This window comes from Podarcis muralis, chromosome 5 (genome assembly GCF_964188315.1).
Source record: "Podarcis muralis chromosome 5, rPodMur119.hap1.1, whole genome shotgun sequence".
In the NCBI taxonomy this organism is placed as follows: Eukaryota; Metazoa; Chordata; class Lepidosauria; order Squamata; family Lacertidae; genus Podarcis; species Podarcis muralis.
In genome coordinates this window covers 8,972,363-8,993,725 of record NC_135659.1, presented here as the reverse complement: position 1 = coordinate 8,993,725, position 21,363 = coordinate 8,972,363, and the positions used below count along the sequence as shown (strand labels likewise).

Sequence of the window (21,363 nt, the reverse complement as noted above, 5' to 3'; positions counted from 1 at the left end):
TGCTTGATATGTTACCATACTGCAAGCCTGTTTCATGTTTTATATTTTTGAAAGTACTTTTCTGACATCAAGTCCCAAGAATGTTGCTTATTTAGTAACCCAGTCAGATGCAGTAGCAATGCTATCAGCATCACTACCTTTGAATCTTGCCTCCCAAGTTATTTGCAGCAGTGTGGCTTGCCTGTAACAATATTTTAATACACTGCCTTAAAAAGCATTTCACTCACTGTGCTGAAAGAAAATATTTAATAAGAAATGTTTGCATTTCTTCCCAAGTTTTCCAATGCTTTTCAGAGCCGGAGGAGGAACAAAAAAGATCTATTTTTCTATTCCCTCCCCCCCCCCCCCCGTGGGTGCATCAAGGTAACTGGACGTAATATTGAAGCAGTGAATACAATATTTCTACTGAATGAGCATTTTAGTTATCTTTGCTATGCCGTCTCTTTCAGTCTGAATTAAGAACAGTTCCTATACATGTTGTCTTCAGGCACACACATGTTTGAAAGCAGGCAATTCTTTTCTTAGCCTTGCTTTGTTTGTGCCTAGACCTGTGACATGCAGCAAAGCAAAATTTATGTGCTGTTCACTTGAGAAACTGCTATACAGGCTGGCCAAGTGAGGCATGGAAGATTTAATAGGCAGGGTCACTGTACTTGGGATTAGATTTATGCATTTTTATTCCAGATCATTTAGAGCGTAAGAAGTATCCTCATTCTTTTGCAACTAAAACGTGTTCTCCATGAGAAAAGAACAAAATAGTAATGGACATCCGGAATATATTTTGGGCTGGGCTGGGTATATGATGTAATTCCTTGAGAATGAGGGAAACCAGCAGAATGTGATATTGGGAACAGAAGTCGGCTTCCTGTGAATCTTAGCATTTCCGTTTTTTGCCTCGATACTTGTGAAAATATGCTTGAAAATGTGTGGGTAATAGCTGAAGGTTGTGAACAAACTTTGAGTAGTCAAAGGCCTAGGTATTTCAGTGACCTGCCTTTGACTTCACCCCTTCTATTGACTAGAAAGATTAGACCAATCCTGAAAAATGTGCTTAACCTTCATAATTATTACTAGTCCCAGAATTTAGCTTTCCTTTTCACAGGATTTGGATTACCTGGGCACAGAATTTTCCTTCTTTCAATGCAGTGTAGACAGCCTTGATTTGGAGCATAAACTAATTCTGTACATATATTAGACTAATCTAAGGTTGAATACATTTTATGCAAGAGATGGGGCACGTTAGAAATGCAAATGAATAAAGTTACTTTGAGTGGGACTCATTTGAGGGCACAGCTCCTAGCAATTTTCAATTTACGGTTTGGGAATAAAATGAATAATCTAGTGGCCTACGGTCCTCCTGGGGATGCTGTACAACTGTTAAACACCATAGATTTTGGGCCAAAGATGGACAGGCTGTTCAGCTCATGAAACACTTCCAATTTGGCTTTTGGCGCTGGAGTATTGCAGATTTGCATAAATTGTTTATGCTTAATCAGTATAGTTTGCAGCATGGGAAGGCCAGACTAACACTGTCCATAACCAGGGTTCTCCCCCGCCCCTTCAACACCAAATACCATTTGTGAAATTGTTGGCATTAAGATAATGAATAAGAGTCTTACTAGAATGTTGTATCACCGAATGGTTTACACTTAAAATTTAAAAATGTGATTATTTAGCACAATGCATAGTATTAGAGAGGTTGCTTTCAATAAACAGTGTCATGTGTATTAGCACATGTGATATATCTGCCTCCAACCTCCCAGCTGGTTAATCAAAGGCCTTAGTATTGCCAATTCTTCAAATTTATAACCTTTGGAAAGATAGGGGGATATAGGTAATGCAATTTGGAAGCGCAAGTATGGATATTTTTTATTTGCCTTTGTTTGAGACGCTAGAAAACAACATACTGTAATGTGGAAGCTTTTCTCATTTAAATAGGAAGGCTAGCACTTGCAATATTACTCTCTTGAAATGATTTCCCCCCCAATTAGATTCTAGGCTATGTTGGTTGCCACTTTTTTTCTCTTTTTTGTTGCTGATCCTGTACCTTTAACTGCAGCCTGATATATAGACATTTAACAAATGTACGTACATCCCTCACCTGCTTTCCAAGAAAACTTATCCTGCTGGATTTGTGTCATACTGCTTTTAAAGGCACAAGGCCAGAAACTTTAAAAAGGTACCAAACCAAAGCTATTCAAAAATGCCTAAAGGCATCTGTACATAGCAGTTTCTACCTGGCCTGCAAACACAGGTAACAGATGCCTTTAGGCATTTTTGCATAGCTTTGTGTACAGGACACTACAGATATTTATTTATATTTAACAAGATGTATGTACTGCTTGATTGTAGAAACAACTTCTATGCAGTTTACATATGGTATACATGTTAATGCCGTGTTGGCAGTAGACATACAATATTGGGCAAATGTTAACCCTGTTTTGCACCCTTCCCACTTGGAGATCCGCCACATACACCTTGGCATCTTTTTTTTCTTTTTAAGGAAAAGCTCGTATTTCCTTGAGATGCATTTTTACACACAGCTTTTTAGTTTTGGCGTTCCAAGTTTTTGCTCTTAGGTTGTTGGTGGAGAAAGAGAACGTGCCAAAAATTAAGCTGTGTTGCAACCCCAAGTAAGTTTGCACCTGTTGTTTTAGACTGCCAGAGAAGAAACTGCAGGAAGCCTAGGCTGGAGTGGCAGCCACAATGGAAAGCAGGAAAGTGCATGTGTGAGGAAACCACCTAGAGAACTGTGTGGACACAAAACGGAACCTAGCTATTGCATGGGGAAAGCTAATGCCTGACCTGGAACCATTTGTGGATAAGCCAGGGTAGGGGGAACCAACAGACTTTTCAAGAGGTACAGTTGTGATAGACCTTGGAGAATAATGCAACCTTCTGCAATCTTGGCAGAGCAGGCCGTCTCTCCGTTCTAGACCTAGTCACTCCTGACATGGAGAATGGACTATAAATGACAGATGAATAAACCAGACTTTTATCAGTGAATTAATTTAAAATCATTTTTGCTTTTGCCAGATATGTTAAGATCCACACACTCCTTTTCAATTCCGTGCTGTATAATTGAGTGCAGTAAGGTTTAATAATTCATAAAACTAATCTGGGTGCCATCTATGTTTCTAAAAAGAATAATTGCCCAAACCCATTCTAATTCATGGTTAATTAGTGTACTATCAAAATAATGTGTTACAAAATTAATTACTTGTTGGGTTAAAAGTGAGCTGAAAAGCTTAATGCGTGGAAGCCTGAGACAGCATTTTCCTACTTAAAATAATGATCTACATCTGCTGCCTTTCTGAATATCATGTAGAATGAAACATGCATTGGGTTAGTTGCAGGTCATCCATCCTTCTCAACTTCAAATGTAAAGCTTTGCTGTGTGTTTAAATACCTTGCTTGCTTGCTTGCTTGCTCGCTTGCTGAAGATTCATGATGAGGAAGAGCCATACCTACCTAGCTGGTGGCTTTATGAAGCACTGCAAAGAAGTTTGAATAGTCCAGAAAGAAATGCACTCTGTTACAAAATTTCATGAGCTGCATTATGATTTCCAGGTTCACTTTAGTACAGGTGGTTAGGAAGATCATTTCTGCAAGTGTGTCACATGTTACATCTGGATTAAATATTTTAGTAGGTAGTTTTAATTAAGAACTGCAATGTGTACAGTCCGAAGACATGAGATTGAGGTTGTTTCTAAAAATGTGAGTTGCTTTTTACTTAAAAGTTTGTGGACTGGAAAAAATACAGGATGTTTTTAGTTTAAGATGATGAAACTTTCTAAAAATGTTCAAAGTCCATAAACTTTCAAGAGCACTGTTGTTCTGGCCATGGGTGGGAGTCTGCAGGATGAGGTGACATTCTGGGTCACAGACCCGGGTATATCGTGCCAAAGAACAGTAAAGGCCAGAGAAACAGGAGCCAGTTCTGAGATTGGCTGAAGGTGTCCCACAGGACCTCATACAGGTATGAGGCAGAGAATTTGTGTCAATGATAGCCAGGGAGAGAGAGAGTGACTGAGCTTACACAGAGCATGAAGTCCTAGCTGGTCCCACCTTTCCAGGTTGAGGAGTGCTTCATTAAAAGACCTGTGCTTGCTCTTTGAGTCTTGTACTCCATTGGTAATTGGGGATCTCTTTATAGGCTCAATGAGTAGGTCTGAGCAACCGTGACCTCTGGTGTTGCTGATTGGTCCTGAGCTGCTGCCTCAAATATTCAAGCACAATTCTCTCCATACACACCACCATGTTTTCTCCCTATACTAGACCACTGGGTCAGCTAGGTTGTGTGGATTGTCCATCAGTTTCTCACCTGAGAGGAAATTTCCTTGTGGTAAAGGTGGGGAGCCTGTGGGCCTCCAGTTGTTGCTTGACTACAACTCCCATCATCTCCAACCTTTGGCCATGCTGCCTGAGAATGCTGGAAGTTGGAGTTGGAACAGATTTCCCCATGTAAACCATGTCCTAGGAAGCACAGTCATGTAAAGTCCTCCTAAATTGCAACATAATCCTATAAAATTCCAATAAAACAAGGCTATTGCAGTGCAGTAATGGTAACAAATAAACCGACTAAATGTTACGCTTTTAAATATGGGAAATTCTTTTATCTTTTTGTTTTTATGAATACTTTTAATAGGCTTATAAATGGTTCTTGATCCGATGCAATAGCCATGCCAAAGTGGTTAGCTTTCGGTTGGCTCATGGGACTGTCCCAACATGTCATTGGCCCAAGGCATGTGGCAGGTCACACCCTGGACCTTGTTTTCTTAGCTGGGCAGGAAGAAAGTGATCTGAAAGTGGGGACTATCGACATCAGTCCCTTGTCATGGTTGGATCACTTCCTTTTACAACTGAGGATCTCAACAACTTTCTCCCTCTGCAGAGGCAGGGGGTCTATGAAAATGGTCCTCCCTCAGAGGCTGATGGACCCAATTGCTTTTCAGATGGCCCTGGGGGATTTCCCAGCTTACATGACTGAAGCCCTGGGTGACTTGTGGAACATCTGGATGGCGTGGGCTTTTGACATTATTGCCCCTGAGCACCCTCTCCCACTCCTTGGAGCCCGCTTGGCTCCCTGGTATACTCCAGAGCTTAGGAAGAGGAAACAAGCTGGGAGATGGCTTGAATGCAAGTGAAGAGAAAAACTGGTCAAATGCAATCGAACACTGGTGAGGGCTGATCATCAAGCTTACCTGGTGGCCGTGAAGGCAGCAAAGAAGGCATACTTTGGCTGCCTCCATTGCATCCTTATTGGTTTGGTTTGTTTTTACATATTTTGTGTTCTTGTTTTGTATCTTTGTGCTGTGAACTGCCCTGTGATCTTCGGATGAAGGGTGGCATACTAATTTAATAAATAATTATAATTCAGAAAGGCAGTTATTTTGTTACAGTGCAAGCCCTGTTGATATTAATGTATCAAATGAAATGCTTTGAGGCTCACATTGGTTATCTTAAGCTATTACAACAGTTTCACGCAATGTTGTTGTTTGCTTGATATTTTAGGGCAGAGCTCTGCTGCACTGGGCATGCGACAGAGGACACAAGGAACTCGCCTCAGTACTGCTGCAACACACTGCGGATGTTAACAGCCAGGTACAGATCGGAGCAGTGACCACTCTGGTATATCTAGTGCATTTCGAAAGGGAAGCAAATACAGCAAAAATGTTCTCAGTTGCACAACTGAAGGATATGTAGGGCTCTTTCAGGATTCTGTTCTGTTTGAGTACTTTTGGTGCCTCTGCTCATCATAATTTCAGTGTTGTACTGTTTAATGTCTCAACAGCACCATGTCATACTTTCTACAGAACACAGGAGCAGCACAGTCCCTTCTTACAAGGGTTTAGCACAAACACAAGTGAAGGGAGGAAGAGATGAATGGAGGACCAACTTGGGTGATATGTTATGAGGAACGGCTAAGGGAGCTGGGCATGTTTAGCCTGGAGAAGAGGAGGTTAAGGGGTGATATGATAGCCATGTTCAAATATATAAAAGGATGTCATATAGAGGAGGGAGAAAGGTTGTTTTCTGCTGCTCCAGAGAAGCGGACACGGAGCAATGGATCCAAACTACAAGAAAGAAGATTCCACCTAAACATTAGGAAGAACTTCCTGACAGTAAGAGCTGTTCGACAGTGGAATTTGCTGCCAAGGAGTGTGGTGGAGTCTCCTTCTTTGGAGGTCTTTAAGCAGAGGCTTGACAACCATATGTCAGGAGTGCTCTGATAGTGTTTCCTGCTTGGCAGGGGGTTGGACTCGATGGCCCTTGTGGTCTATTCCAACTCTTTACATATTAACTGAAAAGTATCACCAGGGTTCTGCTAGTTTGAGGAGTGGGGCAGAATGGCAAGAGCGGGGGGTTACGCATTTCCCCTCTGACCATTTGTTGACTTCAAATTGTGCCCCTCCCTGGCTGCTTTCCTATAAATGTGTGGTGGTGGAGATACATGAGTCTCTGTTTCTTTTCCCCTGTGAAGAGAAAAGCAGCTTCAGGTGGGCAATTTTGAGTGAACAAATAATGAGAAGAAAAAGACACGTGTTTCTTTCGCCCTCCTGCTGTTCCTCCTCACACGGATGAGCAGAAGAATTCTGTTGGAAGAATTTTGGAGGAGAGGTTTGATAGAAGCGATGATAGATTGTCTGCATTATGGAGATGTCAGCTAAGGGATGAAAATCAGATAAGTTGAATCTGAGAAAGTGAGGACAATTAAATAATAGAGAGGAGGGGAATTTGTTTAAAGCGTTCTGTTTTCACTTATAAGTGCTAGGAGCCTAAAGATCATGCAGAAAGAGAACTAATGCATCAGCTTAGAGGTGATGAAATCATGGCTGTTGAAGGGAAATGATATTTTTTTTAAAAGATGACATACCAGCAAAAGTGGGGCTTACTTAGCCAAGGGATGAGTAGAGCACAGATTAGAGTTTTATCTAGCTACGAATTTCCTTCCTGATGTACAGAGTTAATTGACTACTGTTGGGTTATACACACTGGTTTCATGAGAGAGAAACCCTACTAGGGCTGGAACACGATTTATTTCTACAGTCAGTTTCTTTGGTATGATGTGCAGCAACTTGCTTCCTGTGCCCTTGCTTAAAAATACTTACATTAAAAGCAGCCAGCTTTTTCAACAAACAGCTTTTTTACAAACTATACAATAAATAGTTGACTAATAGTTGCTTCATTAGTAAACTGTTGTTATAAAAGTTCAGAAGAAGAATATGTTTCTTAATGAGCAACACAAGCTTAGTTGATGAAGTGTTTAGTGCTTGATACTTAAGTAGGTGCAGTTAAAGTGCATATTATTCTTTGATCCTTAGATATCTTTTCAACCTGGTGTACCATGATAACAATCCATGAAAACTCAAAGTTTAAGATGTTCATTTCAGTTTTTGAAAGCAACAAAAATGTACTGGTTGCAAATTTTAAACATGGAATTGACTTGGGAAATTACATTTTTTAAAACACAGGAACCTTTCTCTCTTTTTCTCTTTCCTGCTTTTTATATATTGCCATTTTCTAGCCAGACTTATTTGGGGTTAATAATGGTTATAAAATGAAAATATTTTGTATTACACCCCCTCCCAAATAATAACAGAGGAGGCTTTCTAAAAGGTCTTGAATGGAATAGAAATGTATCAGAGAAGCCAGGTATGTGCATATAGACACACATGCATCCATGACTCCAACATGGGTTAAATTCTAGTAATATTTTGTGTGTTTGTGCATATGATGTTATCTTTATGCTGAGGAAAGCAGAGACCTTTATGCTAGAGGAGGACATACTCCAAACTACAGTTGGAAACCTTTTGCCAGTCAGAGTAAATAGTACTGGTCTAGGCAAAGCACACTTTGATTTCTGAAGCAAAAGTTTGGCCAGTACTGCAGTGCTTGCAGACAGTACCACGTAGTGAATACTAATGTGGAATAGCTAGAATGAGTGTTGGGCAGTGGTTAGATCCAGAGTCACCAATCTTCAGATGATAGTGGGAACCTGAAAAACTGTTGTAGGTTACAACACAATCTTATATATACACCTTATATACATCTTATATATATGATGTAAGCAACAAGCAGACATGGATTCATTCACAGGAGGCCTCAGATGTTTCATATGGCAGGACATCTTTGCTGGTCCCAGTTTATTCTCCCAGTCTGTATTTTGGCCTTAAAGACCCGAATGAGAGTGCATGGAGGGTAAGTTGTAAGAAAGCTTATTCTGCTGTATGAACAGCAACATTGCTGACCATGGGGCACATCTGTTAAGACATCAGACTTAACTTCCGATTTCCCAGCTTTGTGGAGTTTTGAGTCAGCTTGAGGTGGCCTTTACTCTGGCCTTAAACTGGCAGGTGTTTAGGGGGGGAAATATTTGAACTGCAGCAACAGAGTGGCAGAGCTTTTTTCCTTCCAGATTATAGGGCAGGCTGAGTCCAGCTCTTTTCAGTGTTGATAATTACCTTTAATAATACATTTGAAAAGAGATGGTGATTGCTTGGGATGGGGGGAGTGCAGAAAGAACTAATTTGTGGAGTGGGAGGCAGGCTTTGCTTTGTGTTGAAAAGGGTCATTTGTGTAATCTAATTACCTAAATCCTTAGCCACAGGCCTTTTCCTAGTGGGTGGCTCTGTCTTGAGAGCTATACTTAGAACTTAGATGGTTTAGGCATCTTGTAAGTGAGTGGCTGCCCCAGATCCAAAATCTGCATCTCCTGTTTTGTTTTCTAATTTTAACACAGATTAAAAAAATAGGTATGCCTACTGTGAATAAATAGGCATAGTTCAGATATAACACTGGTCTATTCTTTGTGTGGGACACGGGTGGTGCTGTGGGTTAAACCACAGAGCCTAGGACTTGCTGATCAGAAGGTCGGCGGTTCGAATCCCCGCAACGGGGTGAGCTCCCGTTGCTAGGTCCCTGCTCCTGCCAACCTAGCAGTTTGAAAACACGTCAAAGTGTAAGTAGATAAATAGGTAACGCTCCGGCGGGAAGGTAAACGGCGTTTCCGTGCACTGCTCTGGTTCGCCAGAAGCGGCTTAGTCATGCTGGCCACATGACTGTATGCTGGCTCCCTCAGCCAATAAAGCGAGATGAGTGCCGCAACCCCAGAGTCGGTCACGACTGGGCCTAATGGTCAGGGGTCCCTTTACCTTTTTATGCTTTGTGTTATGTGCACAAGTCTTTGGCTGATTGTGCTCTTCCTTCTCCTCTCCCCTTCCCCTCTCCTATTCACAATTTCTGTTTTTCAGTTAGCTGCAGTTTGTTCTCATGTGTGAACTTGGAGTGGTGGTTTGTCTTATGATTTAGAGCAGAGGTAGCTAACCCTTTCTGCCCTGAAAGCCTTGTCAATACCTTCCAATCCCTCTGGGAGCCACCTGTAGCCAAAAAGTGGGTGAGGCCACCTACAGCTGGCATGCACACCAGGTAATACACAGCCATACATGCATATAGACATACACAAGCAGTGCAAATCTTAGATGATAAATCTGGTGAGTGGCAGATTGTTCCTTGTTCCTTAAGTACATAAGCTTGCTGCTGTGCGTGAGGGAGCTGCGTCCAAAGGTAACCAAGTACTCTCAAGCTAGTTTGTTGCGTCAAGCTGTAATTTGTGATATGGCTAATTTCCATCTTGCGTAGGGTGTTATAAAATTTGAAGTTATCACCAAGATTCATACCAGATTAAGAATATAAGCAGTAACTCTTATCTACTGAACGTTAGAAATAGTTTGAAACTAACTAGGTAAAGCCAAAAAGGCCTATGACCACAGTTAACGCATTAAACGCAGGAAAGCTGCATGGAAATGGGCAGGTCTGTTATATCCACCAGGATATGAGTTGAGCGCTGAAGGTTCATGGAGATAATTGCAGAGTGATATAACATATTTACAAATCTTTCTTACAGAGGATGTTAGAGAGAGACCTCTAGCTGATAAATCGGAAAGTTTACCACAGTTTGAAGTGTTTGTAGAGGACACAATAGACTTTGAGAGGATATTGATAGTTTAAATAAGTCATCAAGACCAGATTGCATAAGATCCTTTACAGATTTGTTAACAATGCCAGCTTTTTATTTATTCTAAAAAAGGCAAATTGGGTGAGCTTAACAAGGTAAATTGCCTGGTATTAACACCAGCCAAACATTCTTAACTATGTTTAATTTAGATAAATCTTGATATATTAGTGAAGAATTAGAATGCCTTTGTGAGAGGAGATAATTGTTTTTACAGATGTTTGTAAATAGCAGTTTTACCAGGGTATTGGAATAAACACAGAAATACTTAACTCTTTGTAGTTTGGACCTGCATATGTTCCATACACAAAAAGGAAAACTAAAACAGGCACTATTATCAGTTGATACACTGTTTGTTTTGTTTAACTAAAAATTTAAATCCTGCCTTTTGGTTCCCCTATGGAACTCTAAAAGCAGCTCGTAGCCTGAATAAAATGATAAATAAAACCACAAATGATCATAAATTTCCAAAATAAGATGGCAGAAGCAGTTTAAGAAAACAAAAACAAAAAAACCCTTAGTGCCGAGAACAATGCATATGGCCTTAACAACAATACCTCCCATTTCTGTGAGTGTTTATTTATTTGTTTGTTTGTTTTCTATACTGCACTTCATCTAAGAATCACACGGCAATTTACAATATCAAACACAAAAATACATAACATAGTAACATACAAAAACAGTTACCCCAATGTTTAAAAGGCCATAGATGTTTAATCTGCCAAAGGCTGGGAGAAGATGAATATTTTTGCCGGGCGCCTAGCTCTCCCACTTCCCTGCAACACACTCATTCACTCCCCCAGGTGGGGCAAATACTGCCTGATAACTAAGAAGAAAAGGGAAACGAACTGTTTTGGAGACCCCCCAGTCACATACACAAATGCACCTTCTCTCTAGCAACTGCTCTGAAGGATGTCATTCCCTAACACTCTTACCTTTGCTTCCTCATTCCCCTCCTCCTTTTGGTTCTACTCAGCTATAATCTTTCTCTTATGGGAGGGATGGAGAACATTTTCTTGCTGGTGGGCCAGATCTTAACCACCTCCCCATCCCTCATGGCTGCCCACTTGTCAGTAACCTGATGTCAGGTGAGGCTGCCCTTTGAAGGTTGGACTGAATTGGTAGCATGGGACGTTGAAAGAGCCTTTGTGCTGTTTCAACATAGATTTGCAGATATTCGCAGGAGCATTGTAAGGGCTGTTTGAAAGTCCTTTGCTTACATTGCTGCACTGCTCCAGTGTGGATTGTGCAAAGAGCTTTCAAACAGCCCCTGTGATGCTCCTTTAAAGGTACATTGCAGGCCTTTTTGAAAGCTCCGCTGCACTTTTAAATTCCTGAGCTTCAGGGGACAGGGCTGGGAGGGAGAAGTGGTTTTAGCTGAATGCTATCGGCTTCCCCCTCCTTGAGCAAGGCATGCTCTGACCACCCATCAACTGATGAGGGGCTGGGCGTTCACCTTGTTGCAGCGAAGGAACAGTAGGGAGCCCACTTTAAATTCCTGCTTGTTCCGGCCCCACACCTTACGTCATAAGAATGTAAGAAGAACTTGCTGAGTCAGGCCAATGGTTCATCCAGTCCAACGTCCCGTTCCCACAGCAGAACCAGATGCCTGTGGGAAGCTTCAAGCAAGGCATGAGCACAATACCACTCTACCCCACATGTGATTCCTAGCAGCTGGTATTCTGCCCCTGTCAGTCAAGGTAAAGCATAGCCATTGTGGCTAGTTGCCATTGATAGCCTTGCCCTGCACGAACTTTGATGACTTTAAAAGAAGATTAGACAAGTTGGTGGCCCCATCACAGCGAATTCCATAGTTTACCTGTGTGGCGCATGAAGTAGTCCTTTCTTCTGTTAATCCAGAACTTCGAACATTCAGCTTCTTTGGGTGCTTACAAACTCCAGTGCTCTGGGGTAGAGGGGAAACCTTTTCTCTATCCTCTTTCTCCCATGTCACGCATAATTTCTGTTATGCCACCTCTCACTTCCCCTTTCGCTAAACTGAAAAGCCCCAAATGCTGCAACCTTTCTTCATAGGGCAGTTGCCCATGTATGACATTCAGTGTCACACAGGTGGACGTGACTTCCTGAAAATGGTCTGGTGGGCTAGGTTTGACCCCTGGGCTGGAGGTTCCCCATCTTTACTCCTTGGGCTTGTTTGGGGAAAATGATGCCGTGACCTCAGCCGCTGTTATAAGAAGCTCCCGTCTTGATAATACCTGTTTGTACACTAAGCATCCAACACAACAGAAAAGACAAAGAGATCTGAGGGGCTTTGTTAGTCCCAAGATTCTTACTCGTGTTTTAACATTGAGTTGCCATTTTAATTGAAAACAATGTAGCTATCTTCAGAAAAGGGCAAGGGCACTTCAAGGGTGTGAGTGGGGAAATTCTTAACTATGGTTATTCATCAGGATGGTAAATGGTATTTTCTGCCCCCGGCGGGGCTAGAAATTGAAATGAACAACAGCAGGAGCTTTACTTTTAAGAGCTTTGTGTAAAATTTATACCTTTAGCATTTCTTTGCTATTGTATTGCCAGAAAGCCAGCTGTTCAAAAGACACAAGTGTACATTTTGTTCCTTTCCCAGGAAAGATCAGAATGTGCTGCTTCAGCATTGTTCTGCGTTCTTACCTCCTGTACCATCAAGTGAAATCTTCCTTCGTGGCATTGTAGAGCACCATCACAGTGTAATTTGGTTATTGCTTCCACAGCATTTACAGAGGCTGTAAACCATCAAGACCTATGCAGTTTTTGTTGTTGTTTGCTTGTTATTGACTAATAACCTAATGTACTTTTTAAAAATTAAAATACGCCTGCTTCTTGGGAGAAAAGCAATGACAAACCTAGACAGCATCTTAAAAAGTAGAGACATCACCTTGCCAACAAAGGTCCGTATAGTAAAAGCTATGGCTTTCCCAGTAGTGATGTATGGAAGTGAAAGCTGGACCATAAAGAAGACTGATCGCCGAAGAATTTATGCTTTTGAATTATGGTGCTGGAGGAGACTCTTGAGAGTCCCATGGACTGCAAGAAGATCAAACCTCTCCATTCTGAAGGAAATCAGCCCTGAGTGCTCACTGGAAGGACAGATCCTGAAGCTGAGGCTCCAATACTTTGGTCACCTCATGAGAAGAGAAAACTCCCTGGAAAAGACCCTGATGTTGGGAAAGATGGAGGGCACAAGGAGAAGGGGACGACAGAGGACGAGATGGTTGGACAGTGTTCTCGAAGCTACCAACATGAGTTTGACCAAACTGCGGGAGGCAGTGGAAGACAGAAGTGCCTGGCGTGCTCTGGTCCATGGGGTCACGAAGAGTCGGACACGACTAAACAACTAAACAACAACAACAACTTTTTTTTTTTAAAAGTGGGATGTTTACTCAAGGTGGAACTGTGCCTTACAAGTATTGTTACATTTAGGGGGCGATTCTGACTTAGTAGCATTCAGCCATAATCCCACAGATGGTAGCTTCGCCCTGTTGGCTTCTCAGCCAAGCACATCCACCAAATGTCTGAACCTGAACTATACCCTTCAGTCTGTCACCAAAAATGATACCAAGTTGACCCTCTGTGTCCTCACACAATTTTGTGTGTTTCCGTGCCCCAACCAGTGGCAGCTACTGAAGTCAGCCAGTGTCATGTTTCTTGTAAGATGTAGTTCTGCCTCAGCAAGGGCAGTGTTGCCACCCTCTTGAGTGTTCACTTGATCCATTTTGGGACAGATGTTTTTGAAAGATGGCCAACCTGCCGGTGTCAGTTTTGATTTCAGAGGAGGGGACTTCTTTCTGCCTCAGTATGTAACCTTTCCTGTTGCAGACTGAAAGCATTCCATCAGTTTAGATGGGAAGGTGCTTGTGAGTCAGAGGGCTTCTGGAGACAAAGATGCAGAGTATCAATTCTTTTATAGTACACTCATGCACGTTTTTGGGAAGGGGGGGGCATGCTTTTCAAATAGAGACAATACAAACATAATAAATGGAAGAGAAGGTTCATCTCCCTCATGACTCAATCCTTCTCAAACGACATTATTATTGACTGGACCATTGGTTGCCAAAAAGAAAAATCAATTTTTAGAAGTACTTGCTTGGCCACAGATCATGGTACTAACCCAGCACAGACAGGCTGATTTTATCAACTATCTGAAGACTAATTTCCACCATTAGCCAGAAATGAAGTAGAAATTATGGATAAATCAAAGATGGCTTCGTATTTCTTTCCATTTTCTTGCTCCTTTTTATTCTGTGCCTCTAAAATGCTTTTATGTCTCCTTTAATTCTGTCATCTTCCAATTTGATGCAGTTATATAGTCTGTGTAGCTCAGAACCTGCATTTAGTGTTGTTTTGTGTTCCCCAAAAGCTCTATAACACACTCTCACTCACTCAATGTCTCTCTCTCCCCCCTCTTGCTCAAACCCTTCCTTTCTGGCCTCCTCTGGCTCCAATTGACATTCTTTTTGCAAAAGTACCATTGTGAGTGAGCATCAGTATTACGAATATAGGACAAGACACACCAATAACTTAGTGGTCCACCTTGAAGAAGGGGTGTAGGGAAGCAAGTTTTCCCCCACCGTGACCATCCCATGGGAAGTCCACGAGTAGGATTAAAGGGCGGTATACTTACGACTTTTGCTCACCTGTTTGCCTTGCCTTCACATCTGTAATTGTACCAGAATGCTCCCAAACAAATTCTGTTTGCATGTATACGGCAAATGGCAATAAAAAAAGGTATGGATCTTTTTCACATTTTACTACAGAAACAAATTTTCAAGTAGTATAGCTGCTAAAAGACAATCTTGTGTTGTACTACTTTGACTGTTAGATAGATCTGATGTGCAGCCAGCACCCTTCTCTCTCAGACTTGAATCTAACAGCTCTAATTCACTTTGTAAAATTACCATCCAAATTAAAAGCTGTTAAATGCTGAAAGACATTTCTTAGGTATCCAAGGCTTTTACTGAAAAATAATACTGCTGACCTTTTACGATTCTTCATGTACTAAATTATGTCCAGTGCCGTACATACCTTATATAACGTAATGTAAGACTACCGTTACTTTACTGTGCCTCTAAGCATACATTGCAAGGAGGGATTATAAATGTTACTTAAAAATCAACATGTTAAATCACATGTTGGAATAAACCCAGCTTTATCTAAGTAACCTACAAGTGCATTTGCCATGATGACAGGCACTGCAGTGGGAAGGGGAATCGCCAAAAATGCACCTCCCCCATTTCACTGATGAATCCTTCTGTCAGTACACAATGAGCACCCAAAAGCTTTATATGCTGCTGGACTGCGTAATTTTTTTCCAACTTTATCCAGCTTAAGGAAGTTCAACTTAGACAAGAATTTACTTATAGGATTGTTCTCTAGTATAGATCAGCCTCTGCCAATGCCCTGCCAATGTTCCCTGACGGTTAATCGTGCTGGCTGGGGCAGATGGCAGTTTGTGCTCCAAAACAATTGTAGGTACCAGGATGGGGAAGGCTGGTATTGATCCCTATCAGATTGGACAAATGTATAGATTTCTTCAGAATACTTGAATCTTCATAAATTTCTTTGCACCCATGAAGAAGAACGAGTAGTCATGTTAAATCTTCTAAATTTCTTACCTTCTTCAAATATGTATTTCTTGGTGCCTTCAAATGTTTAGCTATGCTTTTGAAGAGGCCGCTTGGGTATGCTTTGCTTCTTTCCCAAATGGTTGTTCTCCAACATCCTGTGTTGCGTTTACTTAAAAAACCACAACCCAGTAATTCTGACCTATTTTACATTAGTAGGTCATTATCATCTGAAAGCATATTATTTAATCTCCCATCTTCTTTCACAGCTTCAGTCCTTATTTGAATCTTTTCAAAACAAAAAACAAAACCCTGTGATCAGCAAGTACAGCACTCTCAGACTGAGTGTTTACATTTCGACCAGATAATGTGAGGAAACAAGTACATACATTCTGGAATAAGTAAAATTTTTTTTTACCCTAGAAAAGAAAGTATGGCCTCTGTTTTTTCTGAATATTGTACTCTTCTGATTGCCTCCTCTCTCCTGCGGCTCCTTGAGCACTTCCTCTACCAGATTTCTTGCTGCAGGCCTGCCGAAAATGCCAAGAGAGGAGGGCAGAGAAAGCAGCAGCAGATCGTAAGTGTAAAAAGGGTAGTTTGCCCAACACCAGTTCTTCCCTGCTGTTTCTCAATTCGGCCGTTCCAGGAAGCTCTCTGTAGGCTGCAAGCATATATGCCCACCCTGTTTATACTCCTGCCAATGGTTGTGAAATCCATTAACCAAAAGAAAGGAAAGATCTGCTTAGTGACAGAGGGTAGCTCTCTGCATTAAAGCATTGACTTGGTGCCAGTCACAGTTATTAGAAGTGGCACAGCTCCACATTTCTCTCACAGGTCTCTCTGAAGAATGCAGGTTGGCAGGCAGGTTGAATGCTAAGTGGTCAGTGCTCAGCAGATGCTGTTTATGTCTTCTGAGGGGGGGGGGGACCTTTTCAGCAAAAACATCATTCAAAGCATTCACAAGTTTCTGCTGGAACTTTAAAGTATTTTTTGGATACGACGGCGATTTATTTTGGTTTGTACTCTACCTACTGGATGTGGACTGGAGTACTTTTCACAACTTGCTAGACCTTGGTGTGTATATTCCCCCCCCCCCTTGTGGTGGTGGTTAATCACGCTAATTATTGGGAAACTGAAGTTATTGTTGATTAGCTCATTTGTGATTCACAGCGTTCCCTAAATATGAAACTTGCTATCAGGAAAGAAGATGAGGGTTTTGAAATAGAAAAAAAAGTCATTCCTTCCCACACACCTCCTGTTCTATAGTTAGTATTTGAAGCTGCTCTTGAAAGAATGTACAAAGCTTTATATTTAGGTGCATTATTACCAGTGAATAGTGTAGAGGACTTTGTTTTCAAAGCTCAGCATCATATAACCCAGTCCTAAAACATGCTTCTCTTGGAAATATTTTGACAGTGGTGTATATACTGATACATCCTCTTAATGTTGCAAAACAAGTTATTTGTGGTTGCCAAGCATCCAAATTCAGATATATAGATATGTCTGGGTTGAAACAGCAGTAGGTGGGAGCTAAATATATTTACCATTGAAATAAATGTACTATATAGTCTAGAATATATGCTTTTGGTTAACAACTATCACCCAAAGTCTGTTCTACAAAAAGTTTCATCCAATCTACATAGCTGTTAAATATTAATCCCCTCCAAGAAATGTTTTGTGGAATGTGCCTCTAAGCATACATTAAAAAAATCGTATTTTAATGTGGCATATGACATTCTCGGATGGTCCTATTTCCTTTTTAATTATCCTTATCTTGTTGCTGTGTACTTAGATTTGGTGGTTTAGTCATCTGACAAACATGTGCCTAATGTGCTAAATCACCTGTATAATTTTGGAAATCGTTTAGAAGGTTTAAACCCTCTTTGAGCTATTTGCTCTTTAAAAAAAAAAAGTCAGGTGTGAAAATGTAACCTGTTGTTCAAGAACAAAACAAGATTCCTCTGGCAGCTGAGTCAGTTTTCCAGGTGAGTGCATCATAACAGAAGGGCTCTAGCCTCAGATTGTTTCCTTTAATCCCGGGTTTCATCTTGAAGCATGAAACAACATGCACATCTTCTGTCTCTACTTAGCAGTGACAAATCCCTATTTTTCAAGATGGCATCAATCATATTCGCACCCTGTCAATCCACAGAACTCTCTCTGATGAAAGAATTTATTTGGAGTTAAAAGGAAATCCTTCATTCCTGCTGCTGCTTATAGACTTCTGCTGCTGGCTGTATTTAATAGGAAGGTGACAGTTGCCCAACACTTTAAGCAAACCAGTCTTTTTGCATGTTATTTGCGGATATTGGGGGGTGGGGGAGCCAGGAAGCTAGCTGAAGAGCTAGTGTTGTCTCTACACAGAGCCTTATGTTGGCTGACAAAATCCCTGGAGTTGCTGGCTGACTGGTTAAAGGGACCTTGCCTTATTTTGCGGTCTTTGATTTCTACAAGGCTGGGAGACAGAGGTACTTCAGGGAACTCATCCTCTTGAGTTAGAATAAGTTTGGCAGAACTGAGACTTCTGGCAAGGGGGCGTCCCTGGACTATCGCCAGCACATAACTCCAGTGCTCAAAAGCTTGCACTGGCTGCCCATATGGTACTGGGCCAGGTTCAGAGTTATTGAATTAATTTGCAAGGCCCTTAACAACTTGAGTCCATGATACCTCAGGGACTGCATGATTCCTTATATCCCTGCACTGATGTCTTGGGGGAGTTGCTGTTAGTGTTCCCCCATGGCTCAGATGCGTGACAGGCTCAATATCCACCAGGAGCTGTGGGTTTGTTATTGCGGGTTCAGGGTTGTGGAACTCGCTGCATGTTATAGTCAGGCAGGCCCCTGACTTCATGATTTAAGCTCTTTTTTAGTCTTCCTGTATTGGCCTCCTGTACACTGCTTAGAAACTAAATTAAGCGGTATGCAAATGGTTGTATCATAGTGTATAACCAACTAAATAGGTTGGTTTTTGCAGAATCGCCAAAAATAAGACCTGCATTGGTCCCCAAAAGTAGAAAACAAGTCCCTTTGCACATTGTAGTAGCACATGGCTTCTGCTACTTTCACAGTGGTTACACATGGAACTGTATTATAGCAGGCATTAGAATTAAAAATTAAACAAATATTCAGGCATGCTGAAACTCCCTAGTGTAGTATCCCACACTATATTTGCTAGAAATTTGCACAATATTCTCCCATCAGCCTCATTAAAAGGTGTCTGAATCTCTAAACCAGTTGCTACTTCCCCCCCCCCCTCACATTAAAATTAACAGAAAGAATCTGCCGTTCTTAAGAATCTGATCAGTTTTAAGATCAGTTAGTTGGGTTTACCTCCCTGCAGAGATGTGAGTTTTGATAGCTTGTCCACCTAGCTGAGCATTGTCTCCAATATTGTAGACTACACTGAATGGTTTCAGACTTGGGGCATTCCTAGCCCTTCCCAGAGGTGGCAGAGAGTAAAGCTGGGAGTTTCAGCATGCAGAACTAATGTCCTACCACTGAGCTATGACCCGTCATTATACAAACAAGGCTCCCATTCTACCAGTCTGAGTTACATAATTGCAATCTCTTATAGATGGTTGACCTGAATGATTAAGTGATCTGACTGCTTAAAGCATTTCTGCTTCTGTATGACAACCTGAACTGTCTAAATCCTTAAGTCAGTGTATCAGTCATGTATCAAAATACTATATCTTATAGTGGTCTGACCCCAGGGAATTCAGACATTTCCACTAGCCAATCAAACATGCCTTGTATTAAGCCCATTTCATAACCATTCCACAAGCATTAGTGTAGATGTCAGAAATGCATGTAATGATATATATATATACTTTACCTCCATGAAGGTGGTCGTTTTTTTGCCCACCAGCCAATTAACTAACTATATAAAAAGCCTTTATCAAATGCATTATAATAGCCATTCAGGGCTATGTGCAAGGTTGCTCTATCCTTTTTTCATTACCCCTCTCTGTAGTAATGGAAGACGGTATTGTCTCAGCATCCCTTTTAGATTACTAAGTGCTTAATAACTATTCTGTTGTTGCTCTCTGTAGTTCTGACGGACTGCTGTAATACCATTTTGAACCTGCAACTAGGGAGTGTTATGTGAAAGCAAGTGCCAATGTGAGTGTCTTTATGTAGAGGGGAGAACTTTGAAGCTGAGATAATGTCAGGGAAGACTCTGTTCTAATAGAAATAAAAAGCAGCAAATGTGGTAATCAAATTCAGATAAATTAGTATTGGCAGATTCAGAATGATGTACTTGCTTGAGCAATCTTTCAAAATTCTTTCTTGTATACTGCTGCCATCTCTATATTTATTATTATAATAATATGATCCATGAGGCATTCGAGGGTGGCCTAGCTAATTCTAATTAATCCAGTCAGAGAGAGCAGCAGGGTAAGTGGAACAGTCTATCGGATTGAAATTCATAACTTAATTGAGGTCAAAGTCCTGGGCTGGGAGAACAAAAGTCTTTTGCTAGGATCAGGTGGATCAATAGCAATAAATATCTGGCTTGGATACAAGTACTTTATAGTGACAGATTATTTGACACTGGCCAGAGGGCTTGGTCTTGTTAAGGGCAGTGTCCTGTACAGTATTCCACAAGTTATGTTTGTAGTCTTTCCAAGACCATAGGAGCCCAGAAGGGGAATCGTGTGATATATTATAGGCTGCTGTGAGGCATGGAAGAATGCAATTTAGAGAACTCCCATAGAAATGGTGAAGAGCTAGCTACAGTTTATTGATGTATCTTCAGTAGTTCAAGGACTTTAGTCACATTAGCAGTGGCTGAGGTCAAAAGAACTTGCTTACGGCTTGCAGAAATAAGCAGCTTAACCCTCAGGCTTGTCCACAGAAGGACCACTAGGAGGTAGGCGACATCTGTGCTGATTACAATCCTGCTCCATATCACAGGCAGTGGCTTAGTAACATACTGGTTGAAACAAAGTAGAATGTTTTCTGCAACGTGGCTTTCAAAATACAGTATAGACCAAACATTTCGTTTCCATAAACATTCAGCTTTTGCGGGGGGGGGGGGGTCCATAACTGTGGCGCGGCCACAGAGAATACATAATGTTATCAACTTTGCATAGTAGATAGTGGGCAAAGAAGTACTTTCTGTCTTTTGAAAATAGAAGAAGAGTTTGGATTTGATATCCCGCCTTTCACTCCCTTTAAGGAGTCTCAAAGCAGCTAACATTCTCCTTTCCCTTCCTCTCCCACAACAAACACTCTGTGCGGTGAGTGGGGCTGAGAGACTTCAAAGAAGTGTGACTGGCCCAAGGTCACCCAGCAGCTGCATGTGGAGGAGCGGAGACGCGAACCCGGTTCCCCAGATTACGAGACTACCGCTCTTAACCACTACGCCACACTGGCTCTCCACTAAGCATAGTGGAAGTGGTACTTAACAAAAAAAGTATAGGGTCCAACCTGTTGTTCATGAGGAATGGTGCATAAGAACAGACCGACTACTGCATCAAAATTGCAATGATGTTATACAGTGGTACCTCGGGTTAAGTACTTAATTCGTTCCAGAGGTCCATACTTAACCTGAAACTGTTCTTAACCTGAAGCACCACTTTAGCTAATGGGGCCTCCTGCTGCTGTCGCGCCGCCGGAGCATGCTTTCTGTTCTCATCCTGAAGCAAAGTTCTTAACCTGAAGCACTATTTCTGGGTTAGCAGAGTCTGTAACCTGAAGTGTATGTAACCTGAAGCATATGTAACCCGAGGTACCACTGTAGTAGAAATACTAAGAAAGCCTCTTTGGACAAAGTGCAGAACTG

The 21,363-nt window shown here is 41.5% G+C and overlaps 1 protein-coding gene across 3 annotated transcripts in view; it reads left to right on the top strand.

Annotated features, from left to right (window-relative positions):
- ACBD6 (acyl-CoA binding domain containing 6) overlaps positions 1 to 21,363 on the top strand; it is a 97,133-nt gene that overhangs the window by 42,150 nt on the left and 33,620 nt on the right. For 2 of the 3 annotated variants that reach the window (XM_077928270.1, XM_028732417.2), the window contains exon 6: positions 5,515 to 5,604. The exons of the other annotated variant lie outside the window; for it this stretch is intronic. In XM_077928270.1, coding sequence (XP_077784396.1) covers positions 5,515 to 5,604 — 90 coding nt within the window. The remainder of the gene's footprint in view (positions 1 to 5,514; positions 5,605 to 21,363) is intronic. 3 annotated transcript variants of the gene reach the window in all.